This window comes from Rattus rattus, chromosome 12, assembly GCF_011064425.1.
Source record: "Rattus rattus isolate New Zealand chromosome 12, Rrattus_CSIRO_v1, whole genome shotgun sequence".
Classification (NCBI taxonomy): domain Eukaryota; kingdom Metazoa; phylum Chordata; class Mammalia; order Rodentia; family Muridae; genus Rattus; species Rattus rattus.
The window spans coordinates 45,381,601-45,402,346 of NC_046165.1; the positions used below are offsets into that span (position 1 = coordinate 45,381,601).

Sequence of the window (20,746 nt, forward strand, 5' to 3'; positions counted from 1 at the left end):
TTACCCAGCGAGCCACAGATTCTTAATTCAAAATATTCAACTGTCCTAATAGGCTTTAAAGGACTCTGAAAACTTCACTCTGAAACTTCACAAGTCAGACCTCCGAAGTGCACTGTTCTTAACACACTTGCCTTCTGAGCTCCTGCAGGGCAGACCATGAGCTCTAAACACTAGACATCTTTTCCATCTAACTCAAAGCTTCAAATGCACCACGGTTCTCCCCACACCTTATGATCTGGATAATGATTTTATCTTAGAGAGTTTATATTGCTGGGACAATTGTACTCCATGACCAAAATCAACTTGGGGAAGAAAGGATTCTTTCATCTTACATCTGTAGTCCCTCATCTAGGAAGGTCTGGCAGGAACTCAAGATAGAAACCTGGAGGTGGGAACTGATACAGATGTCATGTGCCATTTACTAGTTACTCTTTAAGGCTTACTCAAGCCTGCTTTCTTATAGAACCCAGAACCACCAGCCTAAGGATGGCACCACCCATAGTGGACTTGGCCATCCCATATTAACCATCAACAGAAAAAATGCACCACAGGCTTCCTCCATGTCAATTGGTGTTTAGGGGAGCAGGGGGAGGTTAGGGCACTTTTCAATTGAAGTTGCCTCCTCCAAAATGACTCTAGCTTGTGTCAAGTTGACATAAACTATCCAGCACAAGAAGTATATTAAGAAACAGAAGAACCTGTTATCCACTTTAAAAGTTGCAACTTTCTATCCACCAACAAACTGAACAGGAAAGTAATATTAATAACATATTTTTATAAGATTATTGTCACACTCCAAAAGTATATAAGAATATGTTCTCAGATTCTAAACTAATCTTTCACATGTTAAGGTAATACCTCAGTCATAGGATACTCTGAGAAGTTTTCCACTATACTTAGATAGTTTATATTGAATCATTCGGAATCACGCATGTAATGTGGAGCTTGCTTCTTTTTCCAGTGGACAGCAAAATAAAGCAAAGATACGTTTCACAGTTTACACAGGAAGTGTAAAACTATCAGGGAAAACTGATACACAAAGAGGTATTTGGAAAAACTCACAAGGTCTGTAAAGTGTTTCTGGCTTTATTAGAACAGGAGTTTTATTTTAAAGTTAAAAATGTTGACACTTGTATAAATATTACTAAGTTTGAAAGACTGTAAGTGTCAGAGGGTCGGAGTCTGCCGTGTGAGTCTGTCTCCTGGTAATGTCAGGTAATAAAGTCTCACTGAGGACAGCCCAGACATGAGCTGACAGGATGACGCCAGCAGACGTGCTAAAGTGGACAGGAAAGACCAGGGTGTCCCAACCCCACACACAGGACACAGACAACTAAGGAGTGCTGAGAGTAGGAGAGATCATTCCCTTTGGAAGAGCACACCAGTTAGTTATCCAGTACCAAATGTCAGCCCTGACAACATACACACCGGTAATGTTATACTTAGAAACTTACATGTGTATAAACATGCACATATCTGTATGCAAAACAATTAATTTTAAAAGAGAGCAAGGAAGGGTATATAGGAGAGTCTGGAGGTAGAGAAGAGAAGGGGGAAATGGTGCAATTGTATTATAATCTCAAAAAAAATTTTAAAAGGAAGAAAAAAAATCTGTCTTCCTAAAAATGTCTTGTGACATTTGGGAAGGTAAACTAATCTAATATTTATAGTCATATGTCACAAAGTATTATCAATTTCATTTCCCCTCAGTATTTAGTAGAGAATCATTTTATTGTAAACTAATTAGAAGGGTGGCGGGGTCAGGGCGGTGAGATGATATGGTGGGTGAGATCCTCAAATCATCTCTGGTGAGCTGTGAGTGGATATGGCGGATGAACAGGCATCTGAAGCAGCACAGTAGTCCCTGTTAATTTTAACCTCTTTACCTTCGCTTATGCTCATTTCTTACCCAGATAGCTATTGTCATAGCTCTCTCAAGACTATGGAAATTCACAGCAAATATTGAATCTTTGGAATCTGTCCACCAGATTGTTTTAATGACCTTTATCTTACTTTGCCCTCCACCTTTAGCTGTCTTCACTGAAATAGGAAAATGAGAACTATATAAAATAGTATAGACTCTGGTCAACTCACCTGACAGGGACAAAGTACTTTAAAGTTCATGAAAGGAATCTTCAATACGATCACTTGTACTGGGAGCATCTCACAAAATGTCCTACCAAACATCCCTACTAGCAGCTTTCAATGTCACTTCTCAGAAATAAGGATGCATTAAGTCCGTGTTGTAGCTGACTGCATGAGGCATGCAGGCTGCATGTATATTCTACAGTACACATATGGAATTTCAGATGACGACTTTAGGAGTCATTTCTTCTCTTCCACTGTGCTGATGCACATCTCTGGTCTCTGTCACTGTCAGGCTCACTCCAAGCTGGCTCACAACAGACAATTTTTCAACTGGGCTCCAAGGGGTGAACTCAGGCAGCTGGATTTGTGAGACCAACATTTCACCTCCTGAGCTATATTCCAAGCCCAAGAACACTTTAATATAAATATATTTAGTATGAGAAATAATTAAACTATAGGGATGGAGAGATGCTTCAGCAGGTAAGTGCAACATTGCTTTTCCAGAGGACCTGGGTTTGATTCTCACCACCTACATGACACTTCACAACTCTCTATAAGCCCAATTCCAAAAGATCCAATGCCCTCTTCTGCATCTGCCTGCACCAGGCACACTTAGAGAGCAGAGACATACGTGCAGGCAAAACACCCATACACATAAAATAAAAATTAAAAGAAATAATTTAAGTATGATTAAATAAGCAAAAGACACGAATGCTATCCTAAAATAAAAGTAAACAGTATCACCTTCTCTTTCAAACCTAGTCAAAGAACAAGAATAGAAACTTCCATATAAGGAAACTACAACACCAATACAACCAAAGCTGTGGCATCAGAAACACCAGGGCACGTGTTAGGAGAGAGCATTACAAAAGACTTTTTAAAGCTGGGCAAAATGGCCCAGGCCTTTATTCCTGCACTTGGGAGGCAGAGACAGGCAGATCTCCGCGAGCTTAAGAACTGTCAAAACTGCATGGATGAGGCCCTGTCTCCAAAAGCAAAGCAAAACACAAAATGAAGGGGAAAGGGAAGGGAGTAGGGATTTCACTCTAAGAACCTAGCTACACACTTTCTTTTAAAAAATAAGCATAAATATACAACATATACACCCACTAAAACAGTCCATCTAAAGACAGTTTAGAATAATTCACATGTGAGATAAAAGATTCATACACAAAAACTAGGAAGAAATAAAGGGAAAAATAAATCCTGTTCAGTTGCCTGGAGGACTAACTAAACTAACCAAACTAAACTAACCAAACTAAACTAACCAAACTAAACTAACCCATATAATCAGCACTTCCTTCAAAATCTCAATCTCATCTTAAAAACAAGATCAGGAAATCCATCGAAATGGCCACTGCAGACGACTGTAATGAAAGTGTACTACATAGACACGACGATGCTTTTGGTCCGAGCAACAATGGCCCCCATGGCTCAGAGTGTGGCAGTTTTGAAAGGATTAGGACCTGAGGCCTTGTTGGAGTAGGTATGGCCTGTTGGAAGAAGTGTGTGTCATGGACTTCTGAGTTTCAAATGCTCAAGCCAGGCCCAATGCCCCTCTTTACCCTCTGCCTGCGGATCCAGACCGGTAACCCGTGACTCCTCTCCTAGCACCACGTCTACCCGAGCCCCACCATGCTCCCGCCATGGTGATAATGGTCTGAATCTCTGAACTGTAAGCCAGCCCCAACTAAATGTTTTCCTTTATAAGAGTTGCCATGTCCTGTGTTTCTTCACAGCAATAGAAACCTTAATTAAGGCAGCCACCATAAATAAAAATCATAACATTTTCAAGAAAATGACTGAAGCTAGAAGTCATTGTATTAAGAGAAATATGTCAACTTTAAGAAACAAATACCATATTTTTGCATAAGCAGAACCTATTTTTAACGTGTGTGTGTGTGTAGACACAAAGGGAGTAAATGAGAAGGTGACTTGAATACCTGTGGCAGGAGGACAGACTGCTCGTGAGCAAGGACAGCAGCCAGAGAGGGGTGAAGGGAGTCAGCAGGGAAAGGGATGACTTAAAGCCAAGGGTGACACATATGCTCAAAAATGTCACAGTGAAACCCATTACTTTGTATGCAAACTTAAAAAGTAATTAAAAGAAAACCTAAGGGTAACAGGGAACTCAGGCGCGTCTCCAAAGACAGTATAAAATGCCAGTCAACACAAAGGTGTTCAACACTTCAGTTGCTGTGGAACACGAATCGAACCTGCACTGTGTTGCCATTTCACACCCAGTACAATGGCCATTGTAACCAACCAAAAGGTGAAACAGGCCGTGATGGAGACATGGAAGGACTGAGGCTCTTACAGAGCGCTGTGGGACGTGAATGTGCACAGCCGTGGTGGGGAGCAAACCTTCTAGGATCTAGCAATCGCATGTCCCTGAATAACCCAACAGCCCTGACAGCAGCAACCTGGCCTTTCCCCAGTGCACACAACAAGACTCCTAACCAGGAACTAGAACAATGCACTTCTGTGACCAGAGGGAGACGTAGGAATAGTGTATGTACAGCAATACTATTCAGCCATGAAAATGAGTGAGATCCTGCTACATGCTCCAAGCATAAATACCGACACAGTGCAAATTCAGTAACCTACACAGAAAATGACAAAAGGCATCTGATTTCATTTTTATGAAGTATCTAAAATAAGTAAACTTACAGAGATAGGAGGAAAGTAAGGATCAGAATGTAGGCAAGAATGGAACTCAAGGGTTATTGATCAGAGTTTCTATTCAGAAAAAAAAGGAGGAAGAGAAGAGGAAGAGGAGGAGGAGGAGGAGGAGGGGAGGACGGTGAGGCTGGTAAGACGGCCCAGGAGGTAAAGAGACCCACCACCAACCTTGCCAACCCAAATCCAATTCCTGGGACCTACACGGTGGAGGGAGAGAAACAACTCCAGAAGTTGTCGCTGAATTCCACACGAAACACACACACACACACACACACACACACACACACACACACACACACACACACGAAATACACGAAATACACGAAATACATGAATGTAGCAAAGATTTAAAGTGGTAATGGTTATACAACGTTGGGAATGTATTTAGCTCCTGTGAATTATATGGGCAGAGGGGTAAATGTTACATAGTATGTCTTCTAGAATAATGTAAAAACCATCTATTCCCATTACCTTTTCTGTAGAGATGGGAACAACTGTCTGCTCACCCCAGACAGGGCACCAACAACAAAGACGGGAGAAGCAATTGGATTGATTTACATGACCATGAGTGAGGGGTTAGTTACAGAAGCATGGCAGCATACTTGTGGGCAGCTACACCAGCAAAGAAATGTCGCTTCCACTTAGGAACCGTAAATGCCTGTACTGTGTGTGTGTGTGTCTGGGTGGGGGGCAGTGATGCTCTGAAGTTGGTTGTGGCCTGCCCTTGTGCTGTCTTGTAAGCTGCTCTGATCTCAAGGGAACCACACCACGTCATACCCAGATGATAGAATTCAACATCAGAGAATACTCCGTCTTTCCCATTACTAACAAATGTATCAGGGTGTACAGAGAGTGCATGTTCATAAAATGTATCTCTAATGAAAAGCAGATCCTGCTTTGGTATACACAGATGGTCTAGAACGCAGTCAAAACCCCCAAACAAGTATCATCGTTCTCTAATTTGAATGCTCCTGCAGTAATAAATTCACACCAAATACTCAACAGGTCAGAAGTACTGAAGGGCTAAAGATGTCTGTTTCCAGGCCATGTCTGAGGAAGCAATGGCGTACCTGGTAGAGCATGATGGGTTCTATGCTGTATCCTAGGAGAGCAGCAAAGTTCTTAGCCATGACAGTTTTCCCACAGCCCTGCAAAAGGATACACCACCAGGTAAGGGATGAGTCCACTCACAGCTGAGAGCGAATGCTTACAGGGAGGCTGCCATTCTTACCTTCCCTCCAATTAAACATATGTCCTTCACCATATGAGACTGCATCATCTCAGCCAGTAACTGCTTGTGACTCACGGTCTGAACGAAACGGTCAGGAGCGCAAGGCTGGTCCACTGCTCTAGTCCCAGCTGGCACCTGTCGATTTAAAAGGCAGATAGAATACACATGTTTTTCAAAAAATAAGTAGTAAGAAGCACACAATTTCCACTCAAAAGTCCCTTATTAATTAATCTTAATTCAACTCTAGGCAATTATTTTTCCATTCCAACCTGATGACCCTTATCACATTAGTCATCCTCCAAACTGAAGTCCCTGACTATCAGGTATGTTTAGAACATGTCATTTCCATGTTCTTTCTAACTGGTCATTCAAAAACATACTAGCCAGCATGGCATTATTTTTTCTTAGACTCCAGTTTTAAGTACAAAAGTCCCCACACACTGGAATCTCACTGATGACTTCTCCTCTTCCCGACGCCCACAAGCAGCTCCGCCCCCTTCCTTAGTTTACTGCTCTGGAGTATCTCTCTATCTGTGCAAATGTTTCCAATCCGCCTGCCTTCTGCTTGCTAGTTTCTCTTTTTCTCCAGAATCACTGGGCTTTGAACCTGGATTGCTCTTTTCTTCTTGAGGGACATTTACTTTAAAATTTACTTTTTATGCATGTTATGTATGTCTGTGTGCGGGTGCCTGCAGAGACCAGAAGAGAACACGTAACTCCCTGAAGCCAGAGTACCAGGTGGCCGTGAGTCACCTGACACGGATAATGGGAATTGAACCCTGTCCTCTGGAAGGACAGCAAGAGCTCCAAACTACTGAGCGGTCTCTTCTGCCCCTTTAGGGATGTTTTTAAATTAAATTCATTTTTAATTCATACATAAACTTAAAAATAATGTGTATAATTAAATTACTTTCTTTATTATGTATACACTGGGTTATGTTTAGATAAGAGTCTGTCCACTACCCATCCAACTTCATGTTCTTTCTCTCTCAAGACAAATTATGTTACTAACATAAAAGGCTGACTGGGAGGGATAGGAGGCAGTGAACATGCAGGGTCTTTACCAAGATGACCTGACTTAACCATTGCACGGTGTATTTCCACATAAACCTAGATTAATTCTGCATCATCCAACACTAATAATTTCTTTTTTTTTAATTGAGACAGAGACAGTCTCCCTATATCTAATATCTAAGACTCTCGTATACAAAAACAAACAAACAACAACAACAACAACCCCTACTATACATGAATTACTAAATCCGATTACGGACAACCTAGATCATGATAGTCATAACTGATATTAAGTTCAAGGAATAAGTACAGCTACATGAATAAATATTAATGTCCCGATTATAGCAAATGATTACACGAGAGCTTGGCTTGGTCACCCATAAGAAGGCAAGCATTTGTTCTCCCTACTCCTTGTACCCAGCACTTGCAAGCTGGGTTTTCTGGGGTCCCTGGAGTCCTGAGCAATGGTTAGGAGAGAAGGGCAGGGCAGACCACGCAGCTGGACCTCTAGGACCTTCCCTCTCTAACAGTGCTCAGCAGCACAGCCCCGGTTCAAACTGGTTCCTGCAGCTGGAAAAGGGTCTCTCCTAGGGAAAGTGTTTGAAAGCACTGTTTCTTTTTTCTCCATATTTATTAATTTTTATACAACATTTTAATCATGTTTTATACCTCCTGCAACTCTTTCAAGATCCTCCCCACCCACTACCCATCCAAATTCATGTTCTTTCTCTCTCAAGACAAACTATATATAAAATAAAACAAAAAGCCAAAACAAACAAAAGAGCTCACAAAAGAAAGCTCACTAATGTCATGGAGTTTGTTTTCTGTTGCCCACTGCTTCTGTGCATGGGGCCTACCCAGGAGTGTGTTGATGTACCAGTGACACGCCATTGGAGGAAACCACTTTTCCCTTGGCCAATGAGTGTCCATTTGAAAGCACTAATCCTTAGTGAGAACTCAAAGCACAAAACACAGGTAAACTTCACTCTTGGGAAGGAAGGTTTTCCTCATCCTGAATTTCCCACACAGCTCTGAGTCCCCACCCAGAGGTAGCCACAAAATGATGGATCTAGAGAGATGCACCAGAGCCTATCTTAGTAGGGGATCAAGAGCCTAACTTAGGCCACAGAAGTAGCCAGCACGTGACAGATTTTAGGATGAATAGACTTGTGATGAAGTACCTTAATGGTCACCTCTTTTCCCGAGACCCGGATTGTCACGTGGGCATGGGAGATGTGGCTGTCAGTCATCCTCTCCACTCTTACGATCTCTTTAGGAAGCAGGGAGTGTCCAGAACCTTGGAGCTCAAAGCGCTGTAAGTTACCAGAAAGATATGTAATTTACCTTTTGTTTCAGAATGTTAAATAACTGGAATTCTATCTAATTAGAACAGAAACCATTTCCATGTTATTTATACAAGCAGAGGCTTGAAGTTAATGAGAATGTTTTACTTTTTACTAATGCCTTTCTTCTTGAACAATAATTAAAGATGATATAAAAATAGCCCCTAAAGTCTACTAGTACAAAACGGAAAGTCTCCATTCCTGAGCTGGCACGAGTTCATAATCCACATTTCTTGATAAGACAACATTACAATTTACTAAAAAAGGATGATTCAACTTTAGAAAGTACTTATTAAAACAGGCCTGTGTCAGAGGACAGCTGCTAATGTGTTCCCTAAATTCAGAAAAACAGAATCCAGCTATCATTCAGCAGTAACTTTGTGTAGATAGGTTAACCTACTAAAATAAACGTCAACAACCAGTCCTGCTCAGTCTCTATTTGGCGTGGAGCCAGCTCTGCACAGGTCTAAATGTGGAGAATTAGGCTTAAAGGCCAGAGCCATTGTTTGTTTCTTGATGTGAGCCGATTATTGACATCTTAACACTGACTACTTTATACCAGCTACTGTATTTAAGAATGAATACAGAGATCATATATATATTACACATATATATGAAAACACAGAGATAGTAAATTAATTAAAACCAATGCATAGGGTTTGTTCAATATGAAAAACAGAGTGGTTTAAAAAATAATAAACAGAAAAACATATACTCATTTTAGAACATTATCACTAAAATGAAAGGTATGTGCAGGCCAATGCATGAACAACCATCTGATATTGAAAAGGATGACAGAACTCCAGAAAATAGTATCCAGAAGAAAATCATGTTCAAACTCGATATTCACAACAACCCAGTTAAGTCTTCATGCTGGAGACTTAGATCTCACAGGCAATCACTCCTTTCCAGAAGCCTAAGAAAAAAGTTATTTGTGCAACCATAATAAAGGAATTCCAATGCTTTACAAAATCCCCACAGCATACAACAGCGTGGTGACAACTGCTTCCACACCGCACCAACAAGTGACTCGTGGATCTCATGGACTGACACGGTATTGCAAGGGAGAGTCAACAGAAAGCAACAAGGCACAGCCAAGGAATGAAATGCAATTGGATGAAACCAAACAGCCGCTATATCCAGAAAAGCAAACAGGTGGATTAAGGTGTGTTCTCCCAGAGACACTGATGGAAGCTGAAGTCAGAGCCTGTGTTACAAGCAGAGCGTCTGTTACAACTCAGAACAGTAGCAAAATCACAGTTAGGAAGTAGCAATGAAAATAATTTTATGGTGGGGGTCACACCATCATGAGGAACTATATTAAAGGATTGCAGCAATAGGAGGATTGAGAAACATTACACTGAATAATACTCTTTCCTCTTATTTCTAGGCTATGGAGCACAAAAGAGAAATTCTCCAGACCAAGTTCACCAGCTACTAAATACGTGGTTCTGTCCTGTTCCTATGGGGTGCTTTTCCTGTCAGTAGCTACTCGAAGCATGGCTACTCTCCCAAAGAGTCGACAATGGGAGCCTATCTAGTGGGGATCAGCAGGTGTCCAGGTGGCTCTCTTCTCACAACAGAGCCCTCAGATACACAAGCCTTAGGAAAAGGTCAGCCTTTGGGCAAATACCACATGAGTCTATTTGGCTGACTCTGCAATCTCTAGATCCCAGATTCACACATGGGACGTAGTCAGGGGTCAGTCAATAAAAGTCGGTTAAAGAGGAATGCAGATGGGGGTGCTGGAGAGATGGCTCAGTGGTTAAGAGCACTGACTCTTTTTCCAGAGGTCCTGAGTTCAATTCCCAGTACCCACATGGTGGCTCACAACCATCTGTAATGGGATCCAATACCCTCTTCTGGTGCGTCTGAGAACAGTGACAGTGTAGTCATATACATTAAATAAATAAATTAAATAAATAAATCCTTTAAAATGGAATTCCCCCCCCCTTCATCCTCAAAATCACCTATGCTTTGAGGGGAGGGCTGGAGAGAACTAACCACTGACTGTTGTTGGAGAGAAGTCAAGTTCAGTTCCCAGTACCCACCTGGCAGCTAGCAACCCTCTAACTCGGGTCCTTTTCTGGTCTCCACAGGCTCCAGTCATGCATGGAGCACAGAATCAGATGTGGAGGCAAAGGAGTTCTACGTAAGTGACAGTGACTAGGATCCTCCCTCGTTCCACCCGCTGGTAAAACGATGTTTGCTCCAAAGCAAGGCACAGTGGTGTTCTAGAAGCGTCCCCTCGCTGCCCGAGCTCTGCAGTTCATGTACCCACGACCTCTGGCCTTTGTTCCTATAAAGATGTTTAACTGTCTTGTTATAATGGACGCACATCTCTTGAAGTTACATCATTGTAGGCCCCCAGCATCCTTTGCTTCCACTCACCACCAGACACAGTTAACTAGCGGCATGGCCGGCCCACCTCCCCTATCTCCTTGGTGTCTGCTACCCACCTGATTTGGGCGCACATCCCCACTTCACTAGCACTGATTTGGGCGCACATCCCCACTTCACTAGCACTGATTTGGGCGTACATCCCCACTTCACTAGCACTGCTCTAGCTAAATCCGCAAACTACCACCGAAGGTCCTAAACTCATTTTCTCCCTATTTTTACCACCCCTTCCTTAGTCTAATCTGAAATTCTCCTTAATTTTCCCAACAACTGCTACTCTAGGAAACATCAGGAGAGAACCATTTAACAAGTTATCAATTGCAGGAGTGTGGCATGCACTGTGGTAATGGTATCTCTTACATTCCAAGACTGGTACTTTAGATGAACCTCATTTACGACTGCTATCTTACTGTGTACACGGCCTGTTTTAATCTATCTTTAAGAGAACAACCTTACTTGCTTTGGATTTCCTATGTGAGTAACTTCTACAAATTAAGTTAAAGCATTTGCTATAGTTTTAAATTATGAACTTTTCCACACCTCTGGTTTAAGGTAATACACGTATTTGTATAGGTGTTATGAGAGAAACAGAAAATACAGTGAAAATGGCTTTATAAAATGCATATCCATCACAAATGCTGAGTACCACATGGATATAAGCTGTTAAGTCTGAGCTGGGGTCAGTTGGAATCAATGACTTCATCCTTGATAAAACAATTAAAGATCTCTGTAAAATATCCTTCACTTCTACCTTCATGTGATGCTTTCTATACTGTTTAATATGTGAGAGAGCAAAGTCCTTTGTCAGAGACACACGCGGGCACACACAGACACACAGACACAGAGACAGCATTTAAGCAGGTACAGACTCAGACTGCTACAACAGACAGAGAGGGACAGTGGAAGACACGGGAAGAAGAGAAGCCGAGAATTCAAATCTGGGCTTGCTCTCATTAAATGACACCAAGGAGAAGTGTTTTGATTTCTTTTCCTAACTTATTATTGGTAACTCTGAGTTTATTACTGTTGTGTTCAAACCTATGCAACAATCCATAGGTTACATTTGTTAGAGGAGCAGAGAGAGAAAGACATCAAAAACATTCATTAATCCCAGATTGAAAAATACAGAGCTCACATCTGTGACTGTGAGGACAAAATGCGGTCAGTTGATTGGATACCAAAACTGTCATGGAATGAATGAGAGTCTTTTAAATTTCATGTTTTCAGGAGGACTTAGGTCTATTTCCTTTAAAAAAAAAAAAAAGAATAATCCTATCATATCCAGACAAATAATTTTAGAAATCATCTACTTTCATAACTCTTGGTCCTTCTCTTTTGAATCCATGAGATCTATGCCTGCCTGGCCCCTTTGACAGCCCCATGTGGATATCTAACCTGTACCTCAATCAAACTTGTTCATGGAATCTTGATTTTCCACAGCCTCTCCATCCTCAACTTCAATAAAATTCCACAATCTGGGAAATGTATAATTATCCTTAATTGCTTGACTGAGCCCTGTACTCAGGTCTTTAGCGAATCATATTGGCTCTACCTCCAAATAACCTAAATGCATTTACCTCTAACCAACCTCACCACTGGCCAAAGTCCCCATAATCTCTCAACTGAATTAATATAATAGTCTCCTGACTGATTTCCCTCAGCCTTCTCCCCAGTACTCCACAGAGTTCTCATCTTAATCCTTAAATGCTGATGTTCCCAGAATTCAGCATCCAGTACTCTGCTGACATGGGTAAGGGGCCCCAAAGCCCAGTAAAGACTGCCTTGGGCTACCAAAACAGCACATTACTGCCTGGAAATCTCCTGCCAAGAGCCTCCCAACCAGGCCCAACCTGAACTCAGTGTCTGCACCAAGCGTTTATCTTTAATTCAAAATAGCTCTAGAAATAGAACTACAGTTGAAAAGCTGCTAGAAAAGTCACCTAGAAAGCGCTAAGTCATAAAGATCCCCTGTGAGGAGCTGTGTGTCCTCCTCACACTCGCTCCCTTCTCTGCTTTCTCACGTTAACTGACAGCATCTGCAGCTCATTTGTCTGAGTGCGGTTCATTTCTCTTGACCTCTCACTTGTGCTCAGTCTGCCACTCATGCTAACTGTTATCAGCTAACGTCTATCATCCCACCTCTAAAACATTTCTCATGCATTCCTGTTTCCACTTAACCATTGCTTTTACCAGAGCCATTCCTTTTTTATTTTAGCCACAGCGTTAGAAAATTACCATATTAAAATGTTATTAGAGTGCCTGCTACCCTAACCAGACTGTAAATTCTCCAAGAGAAGCGATCCGATAGCATCTGTTTCTGCATCTCTAGAATTCACTATGTAGACAATTATTTGCCAAATAATGAATGCTCAATTAATGTTTGTTGAACTGGATAGAACATTAAATGCAAGATCTTTCCAAGTTTCACGGGGTGGGGGGGGTTCAGACTATATTATCAATGAACAAGAGTGGCACACCCTTTCTAAGTCTCCCAGGGAACATATAATTTAGTCATTGTTATGACGGAGCCTTACTTAAGTAGGGCTAAGAGCCAAGACACGTTATAAGAAGCTTGGGTGCATCTGTTACTAAACTGCCGGCAAGCTTACCATTCTCAAAGTGGGGCACGATGAGAATGAAAGCGTTTTCTTTCAGAGTCTTAACTAAAGCTAGAAGGATTCCATGGCTACGGAGATGTTTTAAGAACAGGAGCATCATGTGATAAGCACCATCTGGGGACTGACGTCACTCCAGCCATTTCTATAGCTGGTTCAGAGAAAATGAAAAGAATTCTGAGTCTTAACTGACTGCATTTTCACTGGGTAATAGGTTTTTCTTTAAAATGCAGTCTAATTAAATGATTACATTAAAATTCAAATGCAACAACTCAATTTTTATATCTATGAAAGAAAAATATATCCATTCTTGATTTGTTCTATTAGAACAGATATGTCCTCTCCTTTATTATAACCCTTTCTGAATTTAATCAAATTCACTAACTTTCACATTTCCGCACAAACCTATTTGAAGATACTGTTCTGCCATAAGCATTAGCTTAAGATATGCCTTTAAAAAGTGAGAGAAAAATTTAAGGCAGAAGATAGGTCAGAGCGCCCTAAACAGATAAAGAGCTACGGCAGAGCGCGGCGTGGCCCGAGGCTAAGACAGGACATTCTGTACCCATGTGTGCAGAGCGCCAGTGTGAGCAACAGATCCTTAGGCTCAGGTGAGCTGTGGCTGCTACTTAACTTGCAGGTGAGATAATTAAGGTGACAAGCACACTCACATGCTCTCTTCTCTTATCAAAGTAATTCCAACACCTACATCACAGTTAGATGATTTCTGTTTGTAACATGAACTGCTAACCCAATTTCTGCTTCCCTTATCACGAAGGCCAAAAAGAAGGGCAAAGCTAAGAGAAACAGCATTACTGTTTTCTTGAGAAATCTAACTCCTGAAGTAGACAGAAGCCAGAGAAGTAGAAATGGAGGCAGGGAGAAGAGCCTCTAGAAACAGCCCCTCTAACGAGCACATGAACCTATGGGAAGCGCTATCACTCACACCATCAAGAAGGGTGGCAGGACATAGTGCTATAAGAGGATAGCGGGAATGACAAGGAAGGACAGAAGTACAGAGGCAGGCGGGAGATGTATACCGCTGAGGATGTCTGAAAAGCCACATGGAAACATTTTTATAATACATATTTACACATGTGGGAGTGGGGCTTAAGCGGACTTAGGCCACATTGGGTTATGCTCCCCAACAGCCATAGACTAACAAACCCCTCAAACATAGGACACTTCCTTTTCAGTTGTTGGTCAAGGAGGTCCCACAGGTTCCCAAAACAATATAGGCTGTTGCCATTGTCCTTGGTGCCTTCCAGAACTTAAAAGTAAGACTCTATTACTGACACACCACATACCTCAAACACAAGACTGGGAGAACTTGATCTGGAATTTACCTGGAAACCTTCTCCCTGAGGACTAGCTCGCATAGGATCTGGAAGTGCTTGCAAGCTGCTAAGGGAGAAGAATCAACTACCCTATCCAGCTAAAAAGCCTATGGACCACAGGACTGTCCCAGCAAGGTATCCCCACTGGTACAACATAGTGGCACTTTTGCTGTGGGGGTGACTATTAGCTGTCAACTTGAACTTAAATGCCCACTCAGTAAGTGAGAATTCATACTTGGTACTATAAACTTGGCAAACCACCCATGGCTGGAGAAGTCACAGTAGAATAACTTGCTATTGCCATTTTTCTAAGGCAAGATAATGTCTACTACATTCTAAATACTAGTAACAGACAGATGAGTGAAGTTCTTGCCCTTCATTAAAGATTCCTTTTGCAACAGATAGAAGCTATTAGAGATCCAAGAGTGGACAAAAAGCAGAAAACAAATGGCTTCATGGTACATGCTCAGCCCAGTCAGTACATCTACAATGCAAGCCCTATATCTAAGGCTCAGAGGCCATGAAAGAGGAGGAAGGAAAACTAACAACAGGGATGCCTATTGCTACACGATATCCTCTAAGCTAGGACCTGGGTGCTGCAACCATGAAATCTCAACAAATATGGTTGCCTAAACAAGACCCTGAAGAATACTTAAGGCTGTCAAATCCTGGCCTTTAGATAAAGGAGGTCCTAGGCAGTATTACATTTCAACTACTACAGAGAAATCTACATCTTTAGCCAGATGTGAAAGAGAAACAAACTGTCCTTCCCAAGAGGGAGCTAATTAGTAAGCTAATAATTTTCTACTGAATATCAACACATAAATATACACTAGCAAAACATTACAGGGTATTTTTAGCCTTTTGGAACTCAGCATTGGTAACCATACAATGAAAAAACTATGCTATAAATATTTTAGAAGAAAAGCATGTCCCAAGAATTAGCAACTGAGGACAAAAATAAAAACACAAATTTATATCATAAAACTATACCAGAGAAGATGTTAAAAACCACTTCAAATTTGTATAAACTCTACATAATTATAAAAATGCCTTCCAGGCTATGAATATGTTATAAATTTTAACTTTGTATTACACTGCATATTTGTTTTTAAATTTTTAAATGTTAGATATTTTTTAAATTTTTACAATTTTTACTTTGAAGTAATTTCAAAATAAGAAAATCAAAGGACACAATTATATAAAAGATTTCTGTTTCACCTTCACCCAAGTTCCTTGTTACCACTGCAGCATGTGGTGACCTCCTTATTACTCCACACAGATGCAAACAATCAACTCTTTTTTTCTCATCAGCAAGCTGAAGATATAATAGTCTGTACTCATCAGAGCCCACCATTCCCTGAAAGCAAGAACTCTAACAAATTTAATCACTACTTAAGTTGCTAAATATGAAATTTATACAACCATGCTGTTCAATCCATAACCATATGTGTGTTCTCAACTGTGCCACAGTGCCACCTGTTCCTATGTGACCAAAGAGCTTGTAGGAAGGCACATGGCATGTAGCTGTTGTCACTCCTCAGTCGCCTTAACCCAGGGCAGTTCTTCAGTTGTCTTTCATGGACTAAAGAGTTTTAAACACACAAGTCTTTCTTCTGCAAAGTGTCCCTTAGCCCAGGACTATACTGTTTTTCTTCATAGTCTAACTCAAATCCTCAACTCCCAGCTGGATTCCTGACAAATGATGCTCTCTTCCCAACACAACGCTTGAGAGGCACACAATGCCAATGTAATGTCACTTTGTCAGTTTGTTATGCCTGGTCATGTTGACAATGACTATAAAAATAACACTTTCCTATTTTAAAGTCAACTGAGTGTTTTGCAAGGAGATATTCAGGAGATGACATTAATATCCAGTTATGAAAGTGCATGTGTACACACACACACACACACACACACACACACACACACACTTTACACCTTTCCAACTCGACCATCAATCTAATGATGGCCTAATAGTGATTTTTCAATTTCTATAATTTCTTCCCTATTTGTTGGTACACATTCTACAGTAACAAGGTGCTCTTCCTCCATATTTAGATTTTAATAGGATGGATACCTATTATATACAATGGATTTTCATCAATTACTATTTACTTTTAATGTTCAAGGCAGTGAGTTCTTCTGTGGTTTTGATATGTCAACATTATTTATTGAAAATCTCCATGATCTCATCTTCTGCTTCTTGACGTAATTGTTAGTTCAGCCCTAATTCTCAGGAATTAGATCCTATTAGCAGATGTGGGATTTAGACTTTCAGGAACTTGGTGTGATCATAGTTTCTAGGCTTTATTAGGCCACATAGCTAGAAAATGTGTAAACACACACACACACACACACACACACACACACACACACACACACACACACACCTTTTCATACATATTGGGTAACAGTATCCTCTGGCCATGACACTGCCCCTGTCATATTGAAATCAAAGCTGCTGTGTTTACCAATGGAAGACTTGCACAAGAATGCCCACTGCTATTCCCTGATGGAAGGGAGAGCAGGTTCACAAGGCAGTGTGTGAGCATCTCTCTCAGGTGGCAGCACACAAGGCGCTCACAAGGCTGTGCACTAGACCCACAGGACACACTCTGACTACACGGTGTGGCCAACTCTAAACTCTCCAGACACCAGTACGTAACTCCCAGGTGCACCATTCTAGATTTGGGTGGAATCCCTTCCTTACTCTACTGTTTGTGCTCCATCTTGGGCAAGAAGACATTTGTTCACATCTTCCCAGGAGAAACAATTCTGCTGGGTATGCACTGAAAAGCAACATGATTCCTGTTCACATCTCCATTTCCAGGCCAGTCCCTCAGGGCCCTCTTGTGTCGTCCTCTTGCCGTGTTCGTGATCTTTCTCCAACAGTGAGAGATCTAACTCCCACTACAATGAACATACCCATTCCTTGGCTCAGCTCTATTTGTTTATTTGCCCCATATAACAAATCTAGCCACACCCACACCTCCCACCATTGCTTTCTTGTTATTGGCATCATATGCTTCCTGTCTTGGAAGGGGAGAGAAGGGATGATAAAGAAAAAAGATAGGTAAGGAAAAATAAGAGGGGTATAGGAAAAAGAGGACAGTGGGAAGGAACGTGAAATGAAGAGGACGGAGAGGAAGGGACAGCAGATACTCACTTTTAGAACACCCTCCACCGCCATCTTCCCTTCGTGTCCTAGTAAAATATTGTAAGGATACATCCACCGGATTGCATGCTCAATTGGCATCATGGGAAAGGAATCCTATTTAGGAGCAGACATATATAGAAGTCAGCAACAGCTCAGTCACAGACAATGTATCTTATGTACATATCATGCTGAAGTTGCTTTATTTTCCCAGAAGCAGAAACAAAGTATCTTGCAGCAATGTAAAAAGGCAGAGGCTTCTTCTCTCCTGTCCTGCATCATATCCCAGAGAGCCCCGCGCACTCCCACCTTTCCTCTGCATCGCTGGTCCCTATGCATCTTTATCTAGTTCTGGCCTCGTTCTGGAGCTCTAGAGCAAAGCCTTAGCTGTCTGACACAGGATCCTACAGTATACAGATCTGACACACCTGCAGAGCACACGTCTCCCCTGTCTTGTCACTCTAAGCAACACATTTCCAACCTTTATTACTAATCTGAGTTAATCTTATCTGCATCCAGCAAGCCTCACGATTATAACTTCAAAGTGTTCATTAGCCTCAAATTCTTCACCCAAATCGTACTGCACTCAAGTCTGTTCGCACCATTCAGGAAGTTATTGCCAAGAGCAAACAGAAGATCCTGTATGGGCTGCCTATTAGACACTTCTGAATCACTGTTAACAAGCTGTCGAGCAAAGGAGCCATGTTCTGGACCAACAGGGTGCTCCAATTCTTAGCGGTTGTACTTTAAGAAAATGCTGCCTTTACCTTCAAGTAGCTCAGAGGAAACTGGGGGTGGAGGGGTACATGTGCAAGCAGGGGTGGCAATATGTTAACACAGGGGCTTCTAACTGAAGAGACTATGAGTGTTTGCTATTTTAAAATTTTTTTTCAGATTACAGAGTTTTCCAAGTAAAATGTACTGAGGATAAATGAAAAGAGATTTATAGAATTAAGTGAACAAGAAGTATGTATGCCAGATGTACACAACAACGTAAACAACAGACAGGAAAGCTAACTGTCTGACTACCTGCAAACACTGGGGGAAGGCAGCAAGCACAGAGTCTTATTTCAGATGAAGCCTTCCTCCACAGGGTCCCACTCAGCATTTCAACAGCCTCCTCCAGTCACAGCCAGGAACCAGAATCTCCCTACTCTCCAGTCCGTAAGGGAGGTATCCATTAACATAAAAATGATTACATCACACTCCACCTACTTCCCAACCTCTGATGGGTCATTCCTCCCTCACCATAAAACCCAAGCAGGCTTGCTCATCGACAAAATAACTCACGGTAGGGTTCTAACCGCTGTCTCTACCACAAACACTTAGTTCTAAGGATACAACTTGTTCTCATTCTGCAAACATTCCAGGCCCATCTGAGGCTGAACATTCTGTCTGTGCCCTCTGCCCTGAAGGCTTTCCCATCATTCCAGACAGGCCACCACATGCTTTGGGAAAAAACTGTGTTCCTCGCAACGTATTCAGGTCTGCTCTTATACTCTCTACATGTGGCCCAGCCTCTTCTCCTTCCCACACTTTTAAAAGTCTTGCAAATACAGGCTGCCTTTAGGCTCCTGGAGCCATCTTTTCTCACGAGTTGGGAGACCTGCTAGCACTTAGAAACCTGTGTCCTTTAGGATAACCACTAACCAGTGACTCCTGGGAGCTTGGGTGGGAAAACTCAGCTGCCTTGCCCCGGGCTGGGTCAGCTTAGCCATCTATTTCCCTAAAGTATATCCTGGACCAGCCGGAAGCTGTCTTTCCCCTGAAATCTCCAGGAGGCTGCATTTCCACCTCTCCCTTCAAAACTGCAAACTCCCCAGAGACCAAGCATGCCGTGGTGTCTGCACAGTTTGTTCCAGTGCACACATCCATCTCGGGCCTTTTATAGAAGAAAATGATAACTCAAGTAACCAATTGCCAATGCTAAGTCCAACTCGCCTTTGCCACATGTGAGTATATGTATCTGTCCTTTGATTATTTTATACTTACCAGGATTTGAACTGCCTCTGGCAAACTATCTAAGGGAAAGTCTGGAAGCCCAAGTGTAGAGGATTCTTGGGAGCAGAGGGTTGTAGCAAAGGACAAGAGCTGAGAGATCCTAGAGGGGACAATGTTCAAATTGCATTTGAATCATTTTAACATGTAAAATGTACATTAAGTCTAAAATAGGCTAATTTCATTCATCTAAGACAGATGAAATATACTATGAATTCTTAAAGAACAATGGTTCTTATAATATCCATTAAAAATTCAGAAACCTAGGCGTTGCCTCTAATCTAATGCCCTATGTAAGGTTACACGCCCTGGTCTAAGCCCATCATGGGAACCTCAGCCCCACCTTCCTAAAGCTCAGAGCTAAGGTGTAGGCACTGAAAGTGATTGGACGCTGAGGAGAAAGCACAGCTCTCCAGTCCCCACTTTTGCTGAAATCTTAGGCTCTTGCTTCACTCTGGTCTGTCTGCAAAGCCGACGCATACTTCTGGACTCATTTCAATGTGCGTGTCTTCATGAAGCCTCTATAAAGACTCAACAAACTAAACTGTTAAGCATTTTTTTTTAGTTTAACAACAAATTTAATTTTTAAACAAATTAAATGTTTTATCATCCAATATTTATAAAGTATACTTACTTCTCAGCAGAAACATTGGCTCCAACTGAATATAATAGTTTTAATTGGTCCTAAATAGCAGAAACATATACAACCAATTAATAATGAAAACAACATATGAAACACCAATGCTTTATAAATAAACCAAACTTTTAATTAGGTAGACTCTGTAATTTACAGCATTCCGTGGTATATTCTATTTAATAAAGGCAAAGGCAGTCTTTAAAAAAAAAAAGTCAGGGGGTACTAGAGAGAAGGCTCAGTGGTT

General features: G+C 41.5%; 1 protein-coding gene across 1 annotated transcript in view; it reads right to left on the reverse strand.

The window, feature by feature from the left end:
* Vwa8 (von Willebrand factor A domain containing 8) overlaps positions 1-20,746 on the reverse strand; it is a 320,387-nt gene that overhangs the window by 232,251 nt on the left and 67,390 nt on the right. Inside the window, exons 7-12 of the mRNA XM_032918098.1 lie at positions 20,500-20,549; positions 19,860-19,968; positions 17,880-17,984; positions 8,197-8,328; positions 6,002-6,136; positions 5,841-5,918 (exon numbers count right to left, since the gene is read on the reverse strand). Coding sequence (XP_032773989.1) covers positions 5,841-5,918; positions 6,002-6,136; positions 8,197-8,328; positions 17,880-17,984; positions 19,860-19,968; positions 20,500-20,549 — 609 coding nt within the window. The remainder of the gene's footprint in view (positions 1-5,840; positions 5,919-6,001; positions 6,137-8,196; positions 8,329-17,879; positions 17,985-19,859; positions 19,969-20,499; positions 20,550-20,746) is intronic.